The 16,591-nt window shown below is 45.0% G+C and overlaps 1 protein-coding gene across 23 annotated transcripts in view; it reads right to left on the minus strand.

Annotated features, from left to right (window-relative positions):
• The window catches only part of SCRIB (scribble planar cell polarity protein), a 551,765-nt gene that overhangs the window by 313,059 nt on the left and 222,115 nt on the right, over positions 1 to 16,591 (minus strand). For all 23 annotated transcript variants that reach the window (XR_011201023.1, XM_069220949.1, XM_069220942.1 and 20 more), the window contains exons 7-12: positions 14,524 to 14,598; positions 13,973 to 14,117; positions 12,988 to 13,106; positions 10,951 to 11,150; positions 5,599 to 5,765; positions 4,531 to 4,658 (exon numbers count right to left, since the gene is read on the minus strand). Coding sequence is in view for 22 of the 23 variants with exons in the window: in XM_069220949.1 (XP_069077050.1) it covers positions 4,531 to 4,658; positions 5,599 to 5,765; positions 10,951 to 11,150; positions 12,988 to 13,106; positions 13,973 to 14,117; positions 14,524 to 14,598 (834 nt within the window). In the remaining variant the exon portion in view is untranslated. The remainder of the gene's footprint in view (positions 1 to 4,530; positions 4,659 to 5,598; positions 5,766 to 10,950; positions 11,151 to 12,987; positions 13,107 to 13,972; positions 14,118 to 14,523; positions 14,599 to 16,591) is intronic.

Here is a 16,591-nt window from a genome sequence, read left to right on the forward strand (position 1 = left end):
CCATACCCTTAGAATTGTTCCTCCTATAGGCACCCCTGGAAAATAAACGGGATGCTTGTGGCAGGTGTTGCTGCCTGTGGTGGGAGGGGGCTTTGGGGCGATGGAGACTGGAGTGCTCCCATTGGTTTGGCTGTGGGATTGCCTTTTCTGTCTTTTTTGAGCATCTGATCACCTTGAGGCCCAAATAGTTATTCCCTGCTGCTTCACTTCTGGCTTGAAGCCAGAGACAAGCATGTCCACAGATCAAGACACTAATGCCTCTGGCAGCGGTGTCAACCACATAGAGCATATCACAGATCAAGACACTAGTGCCTCTGGCAGCGGTGTCAACCACATAGAGCATATCCTATCATGGTACTGGAGGTTCTTTGCCCTTGCACTGCAATCTCCTGTGCTGCTGTTTTCATCCAGGAGATGGTGGATCAGGCCTCTCATGTCGTTCTATTGGACTCAGTCCCACCTGGACAATAACCCCATGGAGTTGGCTATCAAGCAGTGAGTTGCAGATTGTGTTGCAACTTGTTGCCCCGCTGCATCGTTTTTCTAGCTTTGTATGGCAGTGGGACATCCCCATTACCCTGTGTGTTTGCCCGTTTACAGGTGGGTGTGCACTTCAAATGAATCTGGTGGGAGTTGACCAGTGATGTAATGCAGGTCCAAGGGGGAGGGTTTGTATTTTTGGCAACCCTCAGTATGGTTATTCTAGCCTTGACTAGGTCTTTGAAAATATGCTGCATATGCTTAAGCATCTCCTTAACCATGGGCAAAAACTGTAGACAGAGTGTGTGAAAGCGTTTCCACCAGGAAGTCATCCTCATCCACAATGGTGTGAAGGTCTACCTTGTGGAATGTGCCTGCCCTGTGAATGATCTCATAGTAAGAGGTGGAATAGCCAGGAGGGGGAAGGCTTGACAGGGTAAAGGTCGGGGTCATTTGTCACCTTTAGGGACAATCCCATAATCGTCCCATGGATCGTCCCGAGGCTCTGAGTCATGTGCTAAGGACTCCCCGCCCCATCTGAGACTGTGCTGTGCGCTCTGGAGAAGGAGGCTGAGGCTCATGTGGTGGTGTAGGTGAAGAAGGAGACGGATGAGGTGGTAAAGCAGGTCAAGAGGGCAGGGGACAGGTGCCCCTATCTTGATGCTTTTTCATCCTTGAAAGTGGAGGAGGCTCCAATGCCAGCTGCTCCTCACAGGTGAGCTTCTTCTTACGAGAAAGGGTCTTCTGCACCTTATATGGCAGCTTTGCTGTAATTTCACTTGTTCGAGGGTGAATAAACAGTCTCGGCTGCCTGAGAGTCCAACTCCTCTTGGCGGTGTTGCAGAATCAGTGGCTCGTGATCCTCGAAGCCTGCAGTCACCAGTTGACTGGGCACTGAAGGCTGTCTCAGCCTTGAAGCCAGTTTCGATGTCGACTGTTGCGTCGGCTCAGAAGAGCCTGTCAGGGTTTGTGCCGAGACTCTAGAGGTTGTTAAGGGAGCTGTCGGTGTTGAGGCAAGCCAGATCCTAAACAGCTGGCTCAGCGGGTAGGATGGATTCGAAGATGGTTCCGAAGCCTTACAACCATGCCAGCCTTGGCTGGGATGTAGTGGCAGACCAGAAGGCTAGGTCCCCGACTGTGGGTTCGATACATGTAGGGAAGGTGGGTGATATGATGGTGAAAGCTGGTACTCACTTTTGCCGTATTCGGTCTCTGGCTTGGTGTGGGCTGAGTCTTGCACCTCGGAGTCAGAGGGCGAATCTGATTACAGGCTGAATGCCGTGGCTTGTTTAATATCTGCCTCTTCTTACGCTTCTTCTTTGAAGTCTGTCCCAAAGATGTTGGGGATATCATTGTCACGTTGCAGTTCCATGGCGAGTCCCGCAAGTTGATGATCTTGCTGGTTCCTGGTGGTCTTTTTGGACCAAAAGGCGAAGCAGGTGGAGTAGGTCCGGCAACAAGCAGAGATTGCAGACTGCGTGTTGATCTGCTTACAAGTACTTGGAGTGGCAGTGTGAACAGTGACAAAAGGGTGTTTTTCCATCATTGTGCTTGCATTGGGGAGCGCGGAACCAAGCGGAAAAAGCCCGGAAGAGGCGAGGCCCCAAACAAGGCGCCAAAGAACCGAAGACATGGATCCAATAGAAGGACCACAACAGAGGTGAAGAAATGCAATGCAGAGAAAGATTGTTCAAACCTATCGGAACAGAAGACTCAAGAGGCCCTGATGAAGAGTGCCACAAGGCAGAGACTAAGAACCCTGGTGATGCACGTCCGACACAGACAGAGGAACCGATGCCCATACACACTACCAGTCATAGGAGGAGTCACTATACCTTGTAACTGAAAATAAGTTGCACGCATCCCAGCCATACACTAGATGGCAGGAGTATGCAGAGCTTGTGTATCTACAACTACACATGCCACAATCAGGGTTTCCACTGATAGCTAACACAAGTGCATAAAAGGAGGCCAAAATAACTCTTTAAAATTTCATACTAGGAGCATAAAATGTAAAATAGCAAACTCTATGCTAAGTCTTGGCGCTGTCACTGAAGCATTGTGGGTCTCAGGAGCAACCTCAGTGTCTTAAAGTGGTAGTGACAAATTATTTTCTGTGGGGCAGCTGTCAATCTGTTCCTGACGTTCTTCCTTATTGAAAAGTAAGATAAAAAAGAGGGCCCAAATAGAAACAATCCTTGCTTAGAAAGGGTTTAATCTGAATAGGCCTTTAAAAAGACCGAAAGAAAAACAGAAAAACAGAAAACGTTTTTGTTTGACTAAAACAGCACATAGGCTAAGATATTACAGTATTTATGAACATTGATTTACATCCCTTCATGGCTGATCGTGGTTACAGCTACATTTATAGAAATGTTTTCTCAATCCTGCTAAGGTTTCAGTAGCCACAACAGTCAGTGGAGGTTTAAATGAATCAAAATGCAGGCCCAGCTGTCAACACATTCATGAAGGAAAGTGGTAAAGTAATTCCTGCCCTCACAATTATGAGATACAGTGATCCACTTACCTTGCCAGATCTCCTCCATAGGGTTTCAATTTACTTTAATTTAAGGGATGTGTTGGTATTATCTTAACGTAAACTTCATTCTTGCTCAAAGTACTGTAACACCTTGAGTGGCTGTGAAGGGAACCTGTTTGAGACTCTGAACATCAAGTTCTTCCTAGACATATCTGCAATACTGCTAAGAGAGACTGCAGGATTGAAGCACAGATGCATCTTCTAACAATGAAGTTTGAATCAGGCTCTGACAACAGTTGAGATAAAAAGTGTTATAATAAAAGGGAATACATCTTTTTACCCAAATGCCTGAGAACGCATGGTGTGAAAGAGATGTGCTACCGGGATACTAGGATCACCAACAAACAGAGTTGTAGTCAGAGGTCACAGTTGGCTACCAGGACTCTTATTGTGACCTGCTGCCTTGCCTAACTCAAATGTTATTCAAGGAAAACAGCCGATTTTGAACCCCAACTCGTTTTGAATCTGCCTGTTTACGTCTAGTGGTTAATATGCGTTAGTACGAAGTTCTCATAATACTGAAGGAGAATTCGGCATCAAGCGGCAGTCGGGGACTCTTGGCACTCAAGGAGTGTTATTCTATCAGAATTAGAGAATGCACTGCCATATCAGTTTGAGAATTACTTGATCTTCCCATCATGTGTGGCTTTCGTAAAACACTTGGGTGGTGACTTGACAAGGATATTCTTTTTTCTTTTACTTTCTGAGCTCCTAAGAAGGGTCCCTGAAGCACTCTAGTGTTCAGGCTTGGGACTACTCCAGTCATTTGCTCAAAGGCTACTCATCTGTTCGAATGATGTTGGGACTGGATGGAGGAGTCGGCAAAGGAAACGTATCCAATATCCTCTCCTACTCCCTCTGAGAAATCAACAGTGAAGCATTCCAATGCCCTTTGGGCCTCAGCATAGGGTTATCTTTAAATTATCTCCACTGTCAAACATGACCATGTGTGAGAAGAACCATCTTTAGCTCCATTGCTATGAGCAAGGCAGTGGTATAGAGACTACTTCTCATTATTCCAAAGGAAAGAAACATAGAAAAAATAAAATCAAGAGCAAAATTAATACATATTAACCCTAGCCAACTATAACAAAAGAGAAACATTAGCCAATCACCTAGCAGCCTGCAAAGAAACATACATTTTCCATGCAGTGAGCAAAAATACAGAAATAACTTACATCAAATGGATAGTAGAAACAAGAAAAGTGTCACAAGGACCAAAATAGCACTGATGAGAAGTGGTGGTAGGTTTAGAGAAGTAATGCACAATTGCGCCAGAGTGGGTAGTTCTTGCTTCTGTGACGTCAACGGACAGCAAGCCCTCCCTTACTGAGGGAAAGGCTAAGAAGAGACCTGGCTATAATAATTCCAACAAGTAAATTAATGGGCGATCATATGTGCTGAAGAATCGGGAAATAAGCCTAATCCTTCAGAATGTACTTTCCCTGAGATGGGTCTGGCAACCTGCTAAAGCATTGCCTTACCTGTGACAAGACTATTTCACATCCTACCTTCTTCTCCGTTCCATCGTCGTCGTCATCTTCCTCAGGCTTGGGCTCTTCCAAGAACTGGATCACACTGACCCGGTTTAGGTTGGAGTCATTCCAGCTCTCGTCCACACTGTCCTGAAGAAGGTTCTCTGCAGAGTAAGTGATGTAACATTTATTCATCAAATGGAAGACAGCCGAAGGTGAAAAAGAGTTTTAGCAGGACATGTCTTTGAATGCCACCTTAATACAACCTTGCTGTGGGGTGGTGTTTAGGACTGCTTAGAAGAGCTGCCAAACAGCTTCCAGAGATTTTGGTCAACAATGACAAGAATGCACTTTAAGGGAAGGGGAACCCGTAACAGGGGAAATGTACGAAGGATGGATACCAGGAGAAATTGTAAATTGCCAGTTTATTAGTGAGAGGTTCACGGACTAATGAGAGACGAACTATGCCCGTGGGGCATGTCCAGTGTCCCTGCCACTGCGAATGGCCGGGCTAGTAACTTCCCCAGGTAGATGGTTTGAGTCCCCAATGCTAAAGATGGTGTCATAATAGAATAAGTATTGAAATGTGGAAGGGCGATTGACCAAAAAGAAGGAAACAGTTAAAGGGAAGGCCAACCAATGAGTGGGAAATCATCAAGGTAGGTAGACCAACAAGGGAGGGGAACTGAAGAAGAGAGGAAAACCAATCGGTAAGAGCTAAGTGCTTATAAGGAAGAATAAAAAAGCAAGGACCACCACATGGATAGAAATAGCAAAGGAAGGCAGACCAATGAAATACAAAATAAAAACTGACATTGTCCCCAAAATATTGCTATATTTTACTAGATGAGAAAAGGTAACAGTGTGATGCTCAAAAAAGATGGAGTTCATAGGACACTGCGAAAGGTAGAATACTGGCCAGAAAGTATGCTGCAAGTGAAGGTGCAACTGTTTCCCAGTTGGTGTTTTTAAAACGTATCTTAGGCTGTAATTAGATATAGTGTGGTACTTCACCAAAGGCAGAGGAGAGAGTTTCAATGAAGAAAGACATTCTAACCTCCAAGTGACAAGGCCCAAGGATTGAGGGCACATCACAACTCTTACCCAGGCTTGGCGATGGCTGCTGAGGGAGCAGGTAACAAGTAAGGACTTTCTCTCCACTCTTCTCATCATCTTCGGTCTGGAATTTCAACATGGGCTGGGACTGGTTTTCCGCAAGCCACAGTGCTTTCAAATTAAGATTTGTGAGGGCAAATGGCAGGTTCTGCAATCTAGAAGGTTTTAGAACAAAAATAAAAGGAAGTGACACAGAAAACCTGATTTGTTTGTAAAACATATGCAACAGTCCCAGTCCAATGCAAGGACATCTTTATAGTGCCTGCTGGGTGTCATTAACGTACGGTTTCCTCTAACATTTTATCAGCAGAACAAACAAGTACAACGCATTGCTGTTCGATTTTTTTTACAATGAATGTAGAAAAGAGAAACAAAGCAATGTCTGGATGTCTGATTTTGGACTTTCAGATCACAATGTTCACATTCTGAACATACAGGAGAATTATATTTCAATCCTCACATAGAGATGTTTGGGGCACACAATACCAGAAACCATGTTTTGCCACACTCAATAGTTGATAATAACTCAATTTACATTAAATGTTCATAAAGCAATAACATGCCAGTCATCAATGGAGTTTGACTGGATTGCAATATTGCCCATCATGATATAGACCCTGGACATACCTGAAGCTAAGCCTAAAAAACAGCACAAATTGTAGGTTGTAGAAAAGAGGATTATTATGTGGTGTCGCTGTGAGACCTCAGTAAGTAATTGTAGGAAGTTGGCTCTGTATGTACTATTTCAAAGTAAGAAATAGTGTGCACAGAGCCCAAGGGTTCCCCTTAGAGGTAAGATAGTGGCAACATTATATAATTCTAATGCTCTAATTTGTGGTAGTGTGGTCGAGCAGTAGGCTTATCAGAGGGTAGTGTTAAGCATTTGTTGTACACACACTGGCAATAAATGAGGAACACACACTCAAAGACTTACTCCAGGCCAATAGGTTTTTATATTGAAAAATATATTTTCTTAGTTTATTTTAAGAACCACAGGTTCAAGATTTGCAGTAAACACATTCACTGCAAGGTATTTCACTTAGATACTTTAGGAACTTTGAATAAAAGCAATATCATATACAGTCTTTGTAAAAATGGCCATAAGCTATTTTCATAGTGGACACAGTGCACAAATCAACAGTTCCTGGGGGAGGTAAGTAAAGGTTAGATTAGGAGGTAAGTAAAGGTTAGATTAGGAGGTAAGTAAAACACTTACAAGTCTCAGTTCTGGAGCATAGGCAGTCCACCGTTGGGGGTTCAAGGCAACCCCAAAGTTACCACACCAGCAGCTCAGGGCCGGTCAGGTGCAGAGGTCAAAGAGGTGCCCAAAACACATAGGCACCTATGGAGAACAGGGGGTGCTCTGGTTCTAGTCTGCCAGCAGGTAAGTACTTGCGTCCTCGGGGGCAGACCAGGGAGGTTTTGTAGAGCACTTGGGGGGGGGGGACACAAGTAGGCACACAAAACACCCTCAGCTGCACAGGGGCGGCCGGGTGCAGTGTACCAAGCAGGCATCGGGTTTTGTATTGGTTTCAATGGAGGGACCCAGGAACACTCTAGCGGTGCAGGCAGGCACAGGGGGGGCTTCTGCACTGGAATTCGGTTCCTTCTGGTCTTGGGGGCTGCGGGTGCAGTGCTTGGTCCAGGCGTCAGGTATCTTGTTTCAGGCAGTCATGGACAGGGGGAGCCTATGGATTCTCTCTGCATGCGTTGCTGTGGGAGTCCAGGGGGGCTGTCTCGGGTTACTCACGAGGTCGCAGTCGCCTGGAAGTCCTCCCTGTAGTGTTGGTTCTCTGGAGGTCGAGCCGGGGGCGTCGGGTGCAGAGGGTAAAGTCTCACGCTTCCGGCGGGAAGAGTGAAGTCTTTAATAGTTGCAAGAAAGTTGCAAAGTTGTTCCTGTTTTTGAACAGTGACGCTGTTCACAGGAGTTTCTTGGTCCTTCGGGTTCAGGGCAGCCTCTGAAGCTTTAGAGGTCGCTGGACCCTGTAGGATGAGTCGCTGTGCAGGTTCTTTATGTCTGGAGACAGGCCGGTAGGGCTGGGGCCACGTCAGTTGTCATCTCCGTCTTCTCTGCAGGGCTTTCAAGTCAGCAGTCCTTGTTGTAGGTTGCAGGATTCTGGTTTCCTGTGTTCTGGGGCACCCCTAAATACTACATTTAGGGGTGTGTTTAGGTCAGGAGGGCATTAGCCAATGGCTACTGTCCTTGAGGGTGGCTACACCCTCTTTGTGCCTCCTCCCTGAGGGGAGGGTGGCACATTCTTAATCCTACTGGGGGAATCCTCCAAACTTAAGATGGAGGATTTCTAAAGGCAGGGGTCACCTCAGCTCAGGACACCTTAGGGGCTGTCCTGACTGGTGGGTGACTCCTCCTTGTTTTTCTCATTATCTCCTCCAGCCTTGCCGCCAAAAGTGGGGCACTGGCCGGAGGGGCGGGCATCTCCACTAGCTGGGATGCCCTGGGGTGCTATAACAAAAGGCATGAGCCTTTTGAGGCTCACCACCAGGTGTTACAGTACCTGCAGGGGGAGGTGAGAAGCACCTCCACCCAGTATAGGCTTTGTTCCTGGCCACGGAGTGACAAAGGCACTCTCCCCAATTGGCCAGAAACTCGTCTGGTTGCGGCAGGCTGACAGAAACTGGTCAGCCTAGCACTAGGAGTCGGACTGGTATTCAGGGGGCATCTCTAAGATGCCCTCTGGGTAAATTTTGCAATAAATCCCACACTGGCATCAGTGTGCATTTATTGTGCTGAGAAGTTTGATACCAAACTTCACAGATTTCAGTGTAGCCATTATGTAACTGTGGAGTTCGTGTTCAACAAACTCCCAGACCATATACTCATTATGGCTACCCTGCACTTACAATGTCTAAGGTTTTGCTTAGACACTATAGGGGCATAGTGCTCATGCACATATGCCCTCACCTGTGGTATAGTGCACCCTGCCTTAGGGCTGTAAGGCCTGCTAGAGGGGTGATTTACCTATGCCACAGGCAGTGTGAGGTTGGCATGGCACTCTGAGGGGAGTGCCATGTCGACTTAGTCATTTGCTCCCCACCAGCACAATCAAGCTGTGAGGCAGTGTGCATGTGCTGAGTGAGGGTTCCCCAGGGTGGCATAAGACATGCTGCAGCCCTTAGAGACCTTCTCTGGCATCAGGGCCCTTGGTACCAGGGGTCCCATTTACAAGGGACTTATCTGGGTGCCAGGGCTGTGCCAATTGTGGTAACAAAGGTACAGTTTAGGGAAAGAACACTGGTGCTGGGGCCTGGTTAGCAGGGTCCCAGCACACTTTCAATCATAACTGGCATCAAAAAAAGGCAAAAAGTCAGGGGGTAACCATGCCAAGCAGGCATTTCCTTTCACTACCCTAAACCAGGATAGTGCATGCCATCTACCAATGTGTTAAGCCTTGGACACACACCTGGGGTGTATCCTGCATACTCCTACTGAAAGACCAGACCTGCAACGGGTTTCCCCCCCTCTGGATGAGATTCTAGCCTGTCTGCCTACACAAAAGAGTGCACAGGTGAAGATGCGATTTCCATTTGTTTCACTGTGGCAGTAACCTTTTTGATGCTGGGCCACCTATGAAAACCGACCAGTAGTCAACCTGTTGGAAGAGGACCTCAGAAGCCCCCCACCCTGCCAATTCAGCAATTCTCACTGCTCCCTGTTCTTAGGAGTGCTACACACTTCCTAGCTGGGGGTAGCATGGGTTTCCGGGTGACAACTGCAGCAGATAGTCAAAAAAGGCTCCCAAATGTTTGCGCAATAAAGTGGTGACTTATTACAGTCAACCTTTCTATTAAAGTTTACCTTAAATACGATCTCAGCAATGAGTCAAGTTTAATATAACAATTAATTTGATACATTGGCGTAATAGCTTTGCTGTCCCCAAATAGAAGCGAGCACTTAGCGCAGAGACTACTTAAACTCTGTGTTAGCCAATGGAGTCCTTGCTACAGTGAAAATATCGATTTTGCGTTTTCACTGTCAGAGTATGTTAAATACAAAATGAATATGCCCTTCTTTTTAATAGTAAGCACCCTGTCTGGTGGGCTCCCTATGCATTCCATAGGAGTGACTTACTAGCATCAAAAAGGAAGGTTTTGAGCTGACAAAAGGGTTTATTTTGCTAAGTTGAGTTGGTGGGCTTAAGCTGCCTGACCAGCCTGAACTGGCAGGCCTAGGGACACGTTTACACCTTGTCCCAGCAGTGGTGATGCAATCAAGTGCTGCAGTCCATTAGTGACATTTAACTTACTAGCCCTAGGTACCTCTGATACCATCTACTAGGGACATACAAGTAATTAAATGAGTCAATCGGGTGTTCGCCAATTGCACGCATACTTTTTGTTTGGGGTGGGGGGGTGTGATCACACAGAAAAGAGGTGCTTTCCTACAGAGGTGTATTGTACTTTGATGTCATTTTGCACAAACCTATGCTAAAACCACCATGAATAATCAATGACTGTACAAGAGTGGGAGCCACAGAGGTAGGTCACTGCATATACAAGGGCATGGTCCACTGGAACGCACACTTGAATTCAAAGCAAACCACAAGATATTTAGAAATCTGAATATTTCCGACTACCCTTCAGCTGACCTCAACACACAACAGAGGGTAGAACTGAAGTACCTCTGACACACTCACTTACCCTGTCAAGCTGGACTCTAAAGTCCCCTTTCTGTCATCATGCCAGTCTTTTCCCCATTGGTGGTTTGAACTAACCCCAGCGCAGCACACATTTACAGAACCTCTTGACAATAAATGAAGTTATGCAAAATAAGAAGACCATTATAACCCCTGGATTTAACAAATTCTTAAATTTAGACAAGCTTTAATTGTAACCTCCACAACAACTACTTTACCGAATTTCTGGTCGCCTTTCTTTTCTTATGATGTATAATCTCCTTGTACTCTACAAAGTCTTTAATTTATGTTGTGGTGCCATTCATCTACTTTATGAAACGCTGAGCCCATAAGGTCTTTGGACATCACAGTAATCCAGTTCAAATGTACTGATGGAACTAATGTACAGAAGGAACTCAAATATCTGTCAACAGTTCAGTTAATTCCAGTATGCACTCCTGTGGCCTAACTAGCAATACTCAATGGAGAATTGAGTACTATGTCACCAGTTGTCTAACAGTTTCTTTTTTTCTGGTAACTGAAGTTTCTTTTTTACTATCCTCTAAAACATTTTAAGGACTACATAAGCACACACAAATACAACACAGGTCAATCCTCTAGTAGTCTGGATGAGGAAGACCAGAAGTGGACAGCTTGTGATTACAGAGGCTGTTTTGGAGCAGAATATATAGGAGCCTAGGTTTACCTGTTGCCAGCTACATCCAGTACATGCAGCTCAGTGGCGTCCGCCAGCTCCGAGGGAAGGCACGTTAAGCGGTTGTCTCGTAAAGAAAGGACATTTAGGCAGGCGCAGCCACCAATTTCAGGTGGGAGAACGGTGAGCCGGTTCCGGTCCACGTTCAAGTTGGTCAGCTTGCTGAGCTTTCCCAAACTTTTAGGAAGAGTCTAGAGTGGACAATAAAACATGAAAAAAATATAGCCACAAATCTTCACGTTTTAATGAAATGAAAAACACACTAGCACGGGTTACAACAATCATTTCTTTAGTTTCAGAAAATGTGATTTTTTTGGGGGGAAAGGTAGTGTACCTTGCCCTATCCTTCGGAACACAATGTACACAGTATCTGTTCAAATAAAACCTCACCTGAAAAGGTGCTCTTTAGACTTCCATGGGCAGCTACCTTGACAAAGTGGAATAGCTGCCTCTGAAAGGCCTGGGTGCTGCAACAAGTTTTCTGCGTGGATTGATAAGCAGTGCCAAGCCCTCTTGTAGCTTCATTTGTCACCTGACCTGTGGTGTGCCTCTAACACAAGGCCAGAGGATGAGAGTAACCCCGGAGATCTATTCCTCGTAATCCCCACCCCCAACTTAATACAAAATTTAGTACTAAAAATGACGCTTGGATCCGGGCACATGCATAAGCAGAGCACACAGATATATTTTCTCTGTGTATCATAGTTGTACGTGCAATTTTTAGTTACTTTAAAAATATAACACGGGTTGGGCTATGAATCAGAGTTTTTTGTGTAATAATCAAACTCTGGACAAAGCTACCTAACTTCACCAGGCAATGACAATCTACAGGCCAAAGGAGAAACTTGGCCTTCTATGTAAAATGCAATATTATTGTGGCCTGTGACGTTAGTGGCAAACAATAGCATCCTGGGCAGGATACTGCCCAGTAACGACAACTGCCCCTAAACAATACATGAGGAGAACCCCAAAATTCAACATAACAAATCTAATAATCTGCTATCACTGCAAACTACAAAGCACACCCTTTCACCCCAAGGCACCACAGTTTGAGTTTGGTTTTCGAGATGGGTCTTGCTTTGTAAGACTTGAAACCTTGAGAAGACTGAGAACTGAGTGATGGAGACTTCTTCAGATAAAGGACACCCAAAGATATGGTGGGGGAAACCCTTCTTAAAAACGAACAAAGGCGATGGATGGAATCCATGCAAAAGTCTCAGCTACTGCAACTGCTCAGAGCTGCCATTCCAGTCCACCTTCTGATCCCCAACTGCACTACTCCAGGTAGTAGACAAGTATAGGAAAGCCAGTCTTGATCCTTCTCCAAAACAAACATTTCGGCAGGAAGCAGGATAATAAGCTGAGTTGGCCTTGCTTACATTCAAACTTGTGATCTGCACACCAAAACAAATGTTGACTGTAGATGTTAACTCACTGAGCCACATGGCCGGTGAAGGCCTTGAGCCTTGTTAAGATAGAAAGGTTGAAGCCAAACACTTATACAAATGCAAACTGAATCATTCATCACCCAGATGTTAATACAATTAGCATCTAGAGCCAGAAGAGGCAGCAAAGTCATTCATTTATCCTGACACAATCAGCATTAGTTTGACAGGACATCTTCTCTCAAGAGTCCCTGACCTCTGAGACCCAGTGAGGAGAAATGAGAGCTAATGGAGCTCACCACGCTTGGGCAGATGGATGGTCAGTGGTTGTTAATTCTGATGTAGGGGTGCAGCTTGTTTTTGACCATGTAGCACAGGTGGAGGTGTCTACTGACAATCACTTAACATCCACTGAGACCCTCATAAAAGGCTCCTCACTTCCCCCGAAATGAGTAAGTGTGCTACGTGATGCAAGTAAGAACTTCAAGTTTCAGTAAGGTGGCTTAGCATGTTAAATGCATCTCAGACATTTGCTGTGATCTGAGGGTCACAAGTTTGAATTCCAGCAAGGGCAGCTGACCCGTCCATATTTCCAAGGGTGGTAGAGTGATCACCATTAAATGGTTTAGTAGTGAAAACACACCGTTAGCAGGTTCTCTGTGAGGATGAGCTCTGTCAGGTTGTCACAGTCCCCGATGGATTCCGTCAAAAGGCCAATGCGATTCTGATCAACCTTCAATATCGAGAGCTGCTTCAACTGACCTGGAGTAGAGACACAAAGTTTTGTTAGAGAGGAGAAAACAAAGCATCTGTAATAAGGCACGGCTGCAACTGTTCACAAAATCACAGTGTAGCAGAGCAGACGTGCTGGGATGATACAACTAACAGCATTAAGTGCACAGGTGGCTATCTAGTTAGGGGAACTATGGGTCACATAAACAGCAATCTAGATATAGTGTATGGTGGGACACAATTTCAGCTTTAAGCTGTTTGGACATATAGCAAGACATGCTGGGATAAAAATCCAAAATTAAGCTTGATGCAGGCTTAGCAAGAAATTATGTCCCCCAACAATTCCAGGATATAGCTGGGCTTGCTGGGAGAGTAAGGCATGATGAGGAGAGATACTAAAACTGGTTGGTTTACTAGTACTCTAGAGTGGAGAATGCTGGATATATGCATCATTTCTATAATGCAAACCCAGTTAAAAGGCAGCGGAGCTCTGAGCAGTGTCAAAGATGCACATAGAGTCCACAAGTGCTGGTAGAGGGGTCTGGTTTATGAAATTTTAATGCGTTATGTAGTGTTCTCTAAACAAACGTGTCTTCAACTACTACAGCACTAGTAAGGGAGAACAAAACATTATTTGTCAAAGAGAATATCTCACTAGCAGATCACAAAGGCTGCATAAAAATCTCAATCTCCATGACAGCATGATATACAAATACTCCATACTGGTGTCAGAGTACATGACACAGCATTTAACACACTGAAGCAATAGAAAGCCATGTTACAGGCAGTTATCAAGCACATGGTAGAATAAGGAAAAGGCAGCACGAGCGCAGAGCCGAGCACATACACAGTTCAACACATAGGTACAAAAGAACGAAGATTGACGGCTTCCTCACCAATGCCATCAGGAATGCTTTCCAGTACATTCTGAGAGAGCAGCAAGTCTGTCAAAGCCACCAGGCCACTGATCTCAGCAGGCAAGTGTTCCAGCTTGTTCTCTGACACATCTAGACACACCAGACGTCTGAGGTTGCCAAGCTCCTGCAAAAGACGAAGAAAGGAGGATTGAAAGGCACCCGGCACAGGGGAAAACCAAGGTTCTGCTCCGGTGGAGCACATTCTCTGCTCAGAAAAACAATCCCTAGCAGCAGAGACGTGCAATAAGCAGCCAGGCTTTACAGCCACATTTTCTAAAAACACTAAATGTTCAAGTAATCTCACAGTGAGTGTGAGACCAATAACTAATCTTAAGAGTTCGATTCTGCTCCGTAATCCCAAACCCTTCTGTTTTTGTTGTCTATTTGAGCTAACGGTTAATAAGGTTTTGAGGCACTGATGCTTTAAGCAAATGTCATTGTTAAAGTCGATTACCAAGACCAAGACTTTTTTTGGCACACGGGTGGTAAAATAATAACAGACCCATTATTGTTGCAAGAACAGTACTTACTGGAGGAAGTGCAGAAAGTTGGTTACGGTCCAGCCATAGTTCGCGTAAGTTTGGCAACGCTCCTAAAGTGTCTGGCTGCACCAAAATAAAGGAATTAGTGTTATTCATGAATAAACGACCACTAATCAATAGTCTAGAAAAGCACAAAATATTATATATACACTTTTCTGTTGCTGCTGAAAACCAAAATGCATTCCTACCTTGAGAATATAGTCCCTTACCTCACCATCCAACAGACTGACTGGATCTCAAGATGTCCCTTGGCTCACACCCCGGCCAGAGGAGAGTCCGGACTCTAGGCCCTTCCATACGCTGACCCCACTGCCTCAGCATTTCACATGAGGAGCTAGTTGAGCGACAGCTACTGGGATCCCCATCCCAAAAACTGACCAGGCAAGAAGGGCTCTCTCCTTGGATCACCAGCCCTTACAGTGGCTCAAAGAGCAGCCACTCCCCCTTGCTCAACATTACATACACTGAACCCAAAATTAAAGCCGTACATTACCTTGCCAGCCCATGGACTGGGTCTATGAGAAATCTGCCCAGTGAATCACCATTCCATAAACTGCACCAGATACATGCCAGCAACTTTCCTCATTAATCCATACACTGACCCCAATGAGAAGTCAGCTCCTTGGCCAACGAGAAGGAGGATCCTAGGCTCCCTGCCCCTTATATAAACTGACCTACAGAAAATAATCACCTCCTAACCCCCTTGAATAACTGGATCTAAATGGCAGTCAAACTTCCACATCCTCACAAAGATCGCCAGAAACCTCACCCCCTAAGCAGTCACTATTGAAACACACCTGACTGCAAGAATCCCTCACGTCCTTCAGAATACTAACAGAATCACCAGGCCATTTGGTTCTCCTACAAATGCAATTCATTATTTCCACCCATCCTTTTAATGGTCGAACTTCTGAAGCACCTGTACTCTGCAGGTAGCCAGGAGATGCTTTACTTCCACAGCAGCAAAATATACAGTTCACCAGCAAACCACAAAGAAGAGTGGTTCAAGTTAACTTACTTGAGAAACCACCTCTTTCTAAATACCAGAAACAAGTCAAACAACTGAATGCTAATTCTGTTCTGGTGTGTCCAGACATCACACAAAGTCTGCTACTCAACACAATACTGGATCTCCCCCATCGCCCTTTTAGACACTGATATAAAAGTTGGCAATGGAGCTTTGGAATTTTGCCGACTACAATATTTCAGGCCAGGAAGGAACCAATTGTCTTTCTATTTTCGAAGACTTCTTTGGCTTTTTTTTTTTTGTACCAAATCTAGGCTAATATATAAAAATAAAAAAAATACATTGATGCTACAAATATTTGGAGGCAGGAGTGAGACAAGCTCTCCCTCTAGCCTGGGTTCTTCCTTTAACCCCTGTTTTCTCCTTCCATTTACTTTCTTCCTGGGCTTCTAAATAGAATGTAAAAGGTAATTTCATCTGTACACCTTTTTACACTTGTAATGTTTTTGTTCATGGTTATAATTCTCTACCAGATGGATCACCACAAGGAAACTGCTCAGAAATTGAAGCCAGTGGACCCTGTCTAACTACAAACGTCCACACCAGTGCCTGCTGCACCCCTTCCTCCTCCTCCTGAGGCATTTTCAGAGCGTGCTGATTGTTGTCTTTCATATAGAAAGCATTTTCTGTTTATTGGTTCCAACGACTGAACTTCAGTTATTTGATTAACAACGCATGCTAATGTGGGTTGAGCATTAACTTATCTACAATAGTTTTCAAAGCCAAGAGCCATTTTGTATCCTGGGAACACAAGCACCAATTAATGAGTGGGGATGAATTGGAAGATTACAAGGGTTTTCAATAAGATGATCAATAGCACATTTAAAATATTTTCTCTTCCTCTGTGATGAAAGAGCATGAAAAGAAAGAACCCTCGGTGATGGACACAGGAGCTGTAACAGATCCCTTACATGAACAAATTCTCATGTGTCAGACTGCATCCAGAAAGCCTTTTGGCCATTTAAGGTCACTGGCGCTAGAAAGCATCCAACAGTCACAGATGGCATGGCTTGTCCCAATGACGTATTA

This window comes from Pleurodeles waltl, chromosome 2_2 (genome assembly GCF_031143425.1).
Source record: "Pleurodeles waltl isolate 20211129_DDA chromosome 2_2, aPleWal1.hap1.20221129, whole genome shotgun sequence".
Taxonomy (NCBI): domain Eukaryota; kingdom Metazoa; phylum Chordata; class Amphibia; order Caudata; family Salamandridae; genus Pleurodeles; species Pleurodeles waltl.